The 9,079-nt window shown below is 54.3% G+C and overlaps 1 protein-coding gene across 2 annotated transcripts in view; it reads left to right on the forward strand.

Annotated features, from left to right (window-relative positions):
• The window catches only part of PALLD (palladin, cytoskeletal associated protein), a 358,254-nt gene extending 349,552 nt beyond the window's left edge, over window positions 1-8,702 (forward strand). For both annotated transcript variants that reach the window (XM_061132502.1, XM_061132504.1), the window contains 4 exons: window positions 2,759-2,966; window positions 5,098-5,263; window positions 5,540-5,673; window positions 6,673-8,702. In XM_061132502.1, the coding sequence (XP_060988485.1) occupies window positions 2,759-2,966; window positions 5,098-5,263; window positions 5,540-5,673; window positions 6,673-6,845 (681 nt within the window). In that variant the 3' untranslated portion in view covers window positions 6,846-8,702. The remainder of the gene's footprint in view (window positions 1-2,758; window positions 2,967-5,097; window positions 5,264-5,539; window positions 5,674-6,672) is intronic.
• Window positions 8,703-9,079: the final 377 nt, after the last annotated feature.

The raw sequence follows: 9,079 nt of genomic DNA on the forward strand, positions 1-9,079 counted from the left end.
AGGGACGGAACCTGAGTTTTCTTATGTCTCCTGCATGGCAGGCAGTTTCTTTACCATGATAGCTACCTGGAAAGCCCTACCTTTCTCCCCTGGTAACCATAAATTCATTATCTAAGTCAGTAAGTCTGTTTCTGTTTTATAAATAAGTTTATCTGTATCATTTTTTTCAAGATTCCATATATATATGTGATATCATATTTGTCTTTCTGACTTACTTAAAATGACAATCTCTAGATCTACCCAGGCTGTGGCAAATGACATTTATTTCACTCTTTTTATGACTGAGTAATATTCCACTGTATACATGTACCACATCTTTATCCATTCATCTGTCAGTGGACATTAAGGTTGCCTCTTTGGCTATTTATAGTGCTGGTGTCAAATTGGAGTGCATTAGTGGAAGTCCTTTTTGGGGTTTGTAAATTAGAGTGAAATGTGCTACAAGAAGCCACCAAAAACTTGTGTCTCATTACTTCTTTAATTTTTTTAGCTTGAACATACGTATGTATGTATGTATGTATTTGGAGTAAAGTGGATTTACAATGTCATGTTTGTTGTAGGCATACAGAATCTTACTCAGTTATAAATGTAGATATTCGTCTTTGAGTTTTTTTCCATATATAGGTTTTTACACAGTATTTAGTACACCTCCCTTGCTATGAAGCAGGTCTGTGTTGATTATGTGTTTACATGTGTGAGTTAATGCCACCCTCCTGATTTACCCCTTCCAGCCCACCTTTCCCCTTTGGTGACCATAAGTTTGTTTTTCTAAGTCTGTGCATCTCTTCTACTTTGTAAATTAGTTAGTTGGTATCCATTTCCACATTGCACCTGTAAGTGACACCACGCGGTATCTGTTCTTCTCTTTCTGACTGACTTCTCTTTACTATGATCGTCTCTCGGTCCGTAGGCTACAGCGAGTGGCATTATTTCGTTCTTTTTCATGGCTGCATCATTTGCTCGTGCGAATGTGTCGCTTCTGTTATTTTATTTTTGTAACTGGAGGATAGTGGCTCTACAGCGTCGCACGTCTGCCCTGTGGCAGCGTGAACCGGCCGGAACCACATGTTGATCCCTCCCTCTTGAGCCTCCTCCTCCTCACCCCCCACCCCCCCAGGTCGTCACGGCGCCGGGCTGAGGTCCGTGTGCCCTGCAGCAGCTGCCCACTGGCTCTCCGTTTTGCACGTGGCCGTGTGTATCTCAGTTCATCTGCCCCACTCTACTTCCGCTCCCCGTGTCCACAAGTCCTTTCTCTGCATCCTGTATCTCTCTTCCTGCCCTGCCAATAGCTTTACCAGTACTCTTTTTCTAGATTAAAACCTTTATGTGATTTATATATGTGTGCATTAATATACAGTATTTGTTTTTCTCTGACTTCGCTCTGTATAACAGACTGTATATAAACTGTATAGTTTCATCCACATCTCTACAAATGACCGAGTTTTATTCCTTGTTATGGCTGAGTAATGTTGCACTGTGTATGAACGTCTTCACCCGTTCCTCTTCTTCCTTTCATCTGTCGTTGGACGGCTGGGTCTCCTCCCTGTCCTGGCTGTTGTAAATACTGCTGCAGCGCTCTCTTGGGTGCGCTTTGAATTCTGTGGGTTTTTTTTCATTCTTTTTTCCGCATAGACTCAGGAGTGGGCTGCTGGATCACGTAGTGGCTCTGTTGAACATTTTAAAGACACTTCCTTACACGTCTCCACAGTGGCTGTTATCATGACATCCCACCAGCACAGCACCTTCGGAGGGTCCCCTTTTCTTAACCTCACCCTGTATTTATCATCTGTGGGCTTTTTGACAGTGGCCATTTTGGCTGATGTGAGCTAACACTGCGTATTTTTTATTTGCTTTTCTCTAATAGTTTGATTTTAATCTCTCTAATGTATTTAGTGATGTTGAGTATCTTGTCATGTACCTCTTCACCTCCTGTACGTCTTCTTTGGGGAAATATCTGTTTAGATCTTCTATCCATTTTCTGATACTGAGCCTCATGAGCCGTTTGTAAATTTTGGAAATGAATCCCTTGTCAGCCACATCATTTGCCACATAATTCTTTCCACAGTGTAAGTATGCAGATGTCAGTGTGTATATTTATATGTGTGTAGTTATCGTGGGTCTGTAAGAATTTGCACAGACCACCTGTAAAATGACATTTTAGTTACAGAACCAAAATGAATACAAACATAAATACACATATACAGAGTCAAAAGGTAAAATTTTATTTTAATCAGGTGATACCAAGGGATTAGTATTAATTTTAGTTTTATGTGTAAAAGTGAAAGTCGCTCAGTCATGTCAGACTCTTTGCAACCCCATCGACAACTGTACAGTCCATGGAATTCTCCAGGCCAGAATACTGCAGTGGGTAGCCTCTTCCTTCTCCAGGGGATCTTCCCGACCCAGGAATCGACCCGGGGTCTCCTGCATTGCAGGAGCTGTCAGGGAAGCCCTAGGGAACTGTGAATGTGTAAGAAAAATCTGCTTCTTTTAAAGAATGATCTTTACTGCCCAGAGTCTCCACTCCCTGACCAAGGACTGAACCTGGACCCCATGCAGTGAAGCGCAGACTCTCTGCACTGGGCCCCCTGAGGACCCCACCTCACGCTCCTCTATGTTGCCCTGTAGGAGGTGTTTAGAAGTGAGCCTGTCTGTGCCAAGAAGAGAACCGGGACCCACACTAAGAGCCCGTCTCCTGTGGGTGGAGCGACCCATTTTGGCATCGGAGGAGCTCACATGCATTTCCCTCCTTCCTCAGGTCAGTGGGCTGCCCACGCCCGACCTCAGCTGGCTGCTGGACGGCAAGCCAGTGCGCCAGGACAGCACCCACAGGATGCTGGTGCGGGAGAACGGCGTGCACTCCCTCGTCATCGAGCCTGTCTCGGCCCGGGACGCCGGCATCTACACGTGCGTGGCCACCAACCGGGCGGGGCAGAACTCCTTCGTCCTGGAGCTCGTGGTCGCAGGTAGGCCCGGGAACGCACGCTCAGGGCGAGAGGACGCTCGGCCGCACACTCAGCAGACAGAATAGTGGGCCTCGCCAGAGTAGCCAGTCAGAGCCTGGAATGAGACCTGCCAGGGCGGGACGTGACTGCGTCTCATTTCCCCATCAGCAGCTGGGCCGGAGCAGGGGCTCTGAGCGGCTCTGCCGGGTGTTTCTGGTCCTGGGCCCCAAGGGTTTCTCGGGGCAGAGAGCACCGCCCAGCGTCCGTGAGCCAGCACGGGGGGTGGAGCTTGTACACATGTTCTGCATGTACACCACTTAAGTCACCCACAGTGATTTCATCATTTAACATTTGAAGTCATTTTCATTCATGCAAACATAGGAAAGATAGGATACACTCATAAGGATTATAAAGTTAACTTAGCAGTGGGGCTTCCCTGGTAGCTCGGCTGGTAAAGAATCCGCCTGCAGTGCAGGAGACCCTGGTTCAATTCCTGGGTCAGGAAGATCCCCTGGAGAAGGGATAGACTACCCACTCCAGTATTCTTGGGCTTCCCTGGTGCCTCAGCTGGTAAAGAATCTGCCTGCAATGCAGGAGACCTGGATGATAAACTTTTTTACTTTAGCTAAGGAAAATGAGTGTGTGAAGATGTTTAGAGAATCCACAAGAGTGGAGAGAGTGCGTTATGTCCGTTCCGCACGGCTGCATGCAGAGCCCTCCAGGAGCATGTAGGGAGCCTGTGGTGTGTCTGCATCTCTCCTCTGTTTGCAGAGTGCTGTGTGTGACCTCACTGGTCCTCAGCACATCAGCTGGTTGCTTCCTTGTTTCCCAGAGGTGGGACCTATGGAGACCACACCCTCCCCTGGTTGTGTAGTTGGGTCCATCCCATCTCTGGTCTTCCTCCAGGTCCGAGAGCCCCGCGCGCTTAGTAGAGACAGTGCGCAGTGCGGACACTGGGTGTCTCCTCCTGAGGATTCTGCTGACAGCAGCTAGACACGTGCACACAGGCGTGCAGTCAGCTTGTGGTCTGTGTCCAGTTTCACTCCCTCCTCCAGCCCCTGCTGCTCACTGTTGTGTAGTTTCGTCTAGTTGTTGTAGTTGACCATGCCTGTCCTCGGGCCCGAGATGTCCCGTTGGCACTTCTGGGAGAAGTCAGGGCTCAGTCCTCGTCTCCTGGCTATGTCCTGTGGCCAGCCCATCACTGCTGCTCACTCTCCCTGCTGTAAATGGGCTGTGATGCTCACAGTTTAAGGACTAAATCATTTCCCAAGGATGAGCTCCCATGAAGCATTGCATCCCCGTGCCCTGCCCAGCACAGCCTCTGAATGCAGCAGTCTGCTGTTGTGACGTGAAGGTCCATCCATCATTATCCTCTTACGAAAGCAAAGGCCCAGAAAGAAAGCTAAGTGAGGTCTGCTCCCACCACCTGCGTCCCCCGGAGTAGCTCAGGTGAAAAAGTCCAGTAAAACTTAGCTCCCTACATAATTTAAGGTCAGATAGGGTCCTTGTTATTTACAGGTCTGGGGTAGAGCCTTTGCCTTGATGTGTCTGTCCCTGAGGAGGGCGGGGAGAAGGCCGGATGCTCTCCCTCTTGCTGGCGCGATGATCACGAGGCCACACCTGTCCGCGCTGGTCTCCGCCGCAGACCCTAGGCGACACGGAGGGCAGAGTGAGGGTGATACTGACAAAGCCTTCTGACTCCCTGCCGCCGAGAATGCCGGCAGGACCCGTGGTGCGGTCCTCCTTGCTAGTCGTCAGGCGCCCACTGAAAGCCTGTCCCCCGCCCGCCCGTGCAGTGCCGTCTCCCTGCAGCAGGGCCTGAAGTCCTCAGCACCTCCCAGCCAGCAGGGATCTGACCCCAGCGGGCGGGCCTCAGTGTCGCCGGGGGCAGCGGCAGACTACGGAAGCCCGGCACCCTTGTTAGTCGACTGCCAGCCTGCGGGAGGCCCCGGGACCAGCAGGCAGGCGCTGTGGGGCGGGCGCAGCCTCCACCCCACGGAGGGACAGGGAGTGCGGGGTGCACACGGGCTCCCTCCCGCTAAAGGACCCTTGGCGGAGGACGGGCCTCTCGCCCCGCGTCGCTGAGGGCAGCTGCGGGCTCCGTGGCACTGCCCGCGTCTCCCGGGCAGGACACCGCTCTCCTGTCTTCCAGCTAAGGAAGCGCACAAGCCTCCGGTCTTTCTGGAGAAGCTGCAGAACACGGGCGTGGCGGACGGCTACCCCGTGCGCTTGGAGTGCCGGGTCTCGGGGGCACCCCCACCACAGATATTCTGGAAGAAGGAGAACGAGTCTCTGACCCACAGCACGGACCGCGTGAGGTGAGTGCCGGGCCCTGCCCGCCGCAGGGTCTGCGGGTCCTGAGGCAGCAGGGCTCCCCCTGTGGGGTGCCGGCCACCCCGGGGTGCAGGGGCAGTGCGGGCCTCCCAGCCCCACCTGCGGCGGCTTTGTGAGGGCTCACCTGTGCCTCAGACGCGGGAGGGTAACCCGCCTGCCGGGGGGTGAGGGCAGAGCCTGCAGGCTCCATGCTCGCCCGCTGGAGAGGCCGCAGCCCTGCTGAGGGGCCCGGCAGCCTCACAGCAGGCCCTCTCCCGCAGCATGCACCAGGATCACCTCGGCTACGTGTGCCTGCTCATCCAGGGCGCCACGAAGGACGACGCGGGCTGGTACACGGTGTCGGCCAAGAACGAGGCCGGGATCGTGTCCTGCACGGCCCGACTCGACGTGTATAGTAAGTGCTTCCCCGGGCTGGGTGCCCGAGGCCTCCGGGTCCACACCGCAGGCTGATCCGTCCCACGCGGCCCCGGAGCGTCCCGCGCCGAGACTTCATCGTGCTCTTTCTCTTTCTGTTTGTAGTTTCCCGACAGTAATAGTGACCCTCGCCAGGAGAACAGTGCCCAAGTATCGCTCAGAAGCTGTGTGTCACAGTGCCGCATGTGCCTCTGCTTCTGTGGCCTGGGCTCCCCGGCTGTGCCTTCCCCCCCGCGCCTCTAGGAGTTAACACTAGGCGCAGGCATAGTCATGGACGCGTCCATCCCATCACCGCATGGTGCACGGGACCGCCTCTGACATGCCTTCTGTGTCCTGACCCGTCAGGGTCTGGCTCTGAGCGGGGCCCACTGATGCTGGCGGGCGTGTTTCCCAGGGCTGAGCGCTTCGTGTGTGTGCGTGTGTGTGTGTGTCTGAAGTAGTTTGGCAGTAGGCTTGTGTGTTTGTGTGTGTCTCCTTGTGTACATGCATCCCTGATTTTAAAAAATCGGCCCTCTTGAGTTGACAGACTAGGTCAGTATCCCTCTATCACAGTAACACTCTAGGACAAGTAAGCCCTGAGGAAAAATTCAGAACTGATTTCTGAATTAAGAAATACCTCCGTGAAATGCTTCAGTAACTGTGACCTCAGCCAGGCCCCCCTCCCCAGTGCATCCAGAATTCCTGACGACTGCCGCTCCTGTGGCATGCCTACCTGTGAGCTTTGAAGATTTTTCTTAAAAGGGGAGCTAGGAAGCTCAGTGGCCATTTCCGAGGATTCCCCAAGCTGCAGCGAGTAGTGACGGTGCGGTGAACTGCACTGTCTGTGTCACCCCTGCGGTCTTCACAGCCCGTGTAGACAGTGCTCCGTGAAAGGGCGTGCAGGCCTCTCAGGCCTCCTCGGGGGCGTGTGGGGTATGCTGTGAGCATGCACCTGGCCCCGCCACAGCCCCTCACCTGCGCGTGCCCGGGTGTCTTGCAGCCCAGTGGCAGCAGCCGCCGCCGAGCGCCAAGCCGAAGCGGGTGCGGCCGTCGGCCAGCCGCTACGCCGCGCTCTCCGACCAGGGCCTGGACATCCGAGCAGCGTTCCAGCCCGAGGCCGGCCCGTCCCCGCTGGCGCTGAGCCCCGGCCTGGTGGAGAGTGAGGACCTGTGATCGGCGCCCTCTCGGGAGCACAGACCCAGACCACGCCGCCCAGACGCGCCTCCTGCCGCGGGACGCAAGTGCACCTCGACTCCGAGAGACAAAAGGGCACCTCAACTCTGCTTTTCTTCCCATAAACCAAACCAGAGGCTGCGCACACAATGCCAGTAGATGCACACCTTGCACAGAATTCACACTCATCAGCCAATTCAGACTCCAGGAATTGCTGTGATTCAAGGGGTCTGAAATGCCAAAGCCCTCACGGAGAAGTGACCCTGCTCCGTGTTGTCCCAAGTGCCTTCAACACTGGCTCAGCGCTGCCACCCCACGTGAGCGCGGGGGCTTCCCGGAGGCAGCCCCACAGCAGCAGGGCATGGCTGGGCAGTGTGTTCCCGCCACTGGTGACCCCGTGCGGGCAGCAGGAGGGCACGACCAAGAAATCCACGCAAGTGCCTTGTCTGTGCAAACCATTTTCTACTAAGTCGTACAAAGGAACCGCTTGCCTGCAGTTCTAGCAACATCCTGAGTTTCTATCAAGGTTAAGGAAGTGCCTTGTCTGTGCAAACCATTTTTACTAAGTCTTACGAAGGAACCGCTTGCCTGCAGTTCTAGCAACATCCTGAGTTTCTATCAAGGTTAAAACCTTCGTTGTTAGCTTTTTCCTTATGCGTATTTTCCTTTTGTGTTGCCTTGGTAGGGAGCTTACATACTGAAATGCGTAATGTACTCTGAGGAAAGCAGAAACAGACCACAGACCATTCCACGGAGAGCGTCAACCACCCAAGTGTCCACAGCAGGCGGGGTGTGTCGGGGGTGAGGGTCCAGGGAGGAGCGGAGGGAAGGGGGGAGAAATACACGGTGCATGGTGATGGTGTCCACGCAGGTGGCAGTGGGGCGGGAGCCAGTGGAGGCCAGGCTTCCCTTGGTTCTCTTCAAATTCCATCTACGACGCTGCCGTTCCTGAGTCAAGAAGCTGGGGTTCCAGCAGTGGGGGCCCTGGGGACACTGCAGGGTCAGAGCTGGAGGTGGGATGCACAGAGCAAGTTGGTAATGGGCTGAGCAGCGAGGTCGTCACGGGTCGGAGGCAGCCTGTGGGCACTGGTCTGCTGGGGGTTTGAGACTGAGCCAGAGCCAGGTGGGCGCCAGGGTGCGTGTTCTCCATGGCGCCCGCACGGCAGGTGGGAGCGTAATTTCTCCTCCCTGCGGCCATGAGGCCGCTGACTGAAGAAGGTGCTGGGCTCCCAGTCATCCCAAGGCCGTCCCGGTGCCCCTGACTCTGGTCAGCTGGACGGAGTGAATTCTGACCAGGCTTGATGGTTTTAAGTTGGAACCAATCCACTTTAAACACGAGAAAATGGGGCCTGCTATGATATGATAATGGTACTTTGCTATGAAGAGAACACACTGTATTCCTTACGCAAAACACATTTATCTCATTATTTATGATAAAGATGGCAAGCTCTCTTAGCTCAGTTACTCGATATGTAGTATTTTTTAATGATTTTGTACCTGTGTGCCGCCCCGTGTAGCCCGTTTCACTGCTTCACATGCACAGCTGTCCACGTCCTTCTCGACACGCCAAGCAAGCTCTGCGTGCCCAGTGTGAGCGCTGGTGCCTGCAGCCTGGGCAGACCGGCACGCGAGGCTCTCCTGGACCTCTCTCTCTTGCAGAATTACGACTGATGTCTTCTCGTACTTGCCAAATTTTCCTGAATGTGACATTTTGCTAATTTGCTGGGTTTGGGATTAAGCAGCGTTATTTTGCCACCTTTCATGTATTTATAAAAACAATAAGTACTATCTTACTACTTTGGATTGTTGTGCTGGTGTAATGTGGATTTAACAACAATAAATATTTAACAAATAAGAGCTGCAGTTCTGTGAAGCACATGGTCGGTTGTTTGGTTCCTCTCACAGCCTTCATGAACCGTGCAGACTAAACCCACTGGTAACTGCACTGCACTCTCTCCTGGGTACAGGAGACCAGGACAGGATCCAGCTCCACGCGGCCACTGGACAGGGCTCACGGGGCCTGTCAGCAAGGGCCGCTCCGCCCCCACGGGCCACCCGCACCCCTTGGCACGGCGCCCCCCGCCCAGCACGAGACCCCCGGCACACATCCTCACACACTGTAACTCTTGTCGGGAAGAACCCGTACTTCAAGGGACCACCAGATGCGGGATCTGCAAAGTCCCGTCCACACAGAGCCTGGATGTGGTCTGGGGAAGAGGGAAGGCGGGCACCTG

Source organism: Dama dama, chromosome 29 (genome assembly GCF_033118175.1).
Source record: "Dama dama isolate Ldn47 chromosome 29, ASM3311817v1, whole genome shotgun sequence".
NCBI lineage: Eukaryota > Metazoa > Chordata > Mammalia > Artiodactyla > Cervidae > Dama > Dama dama.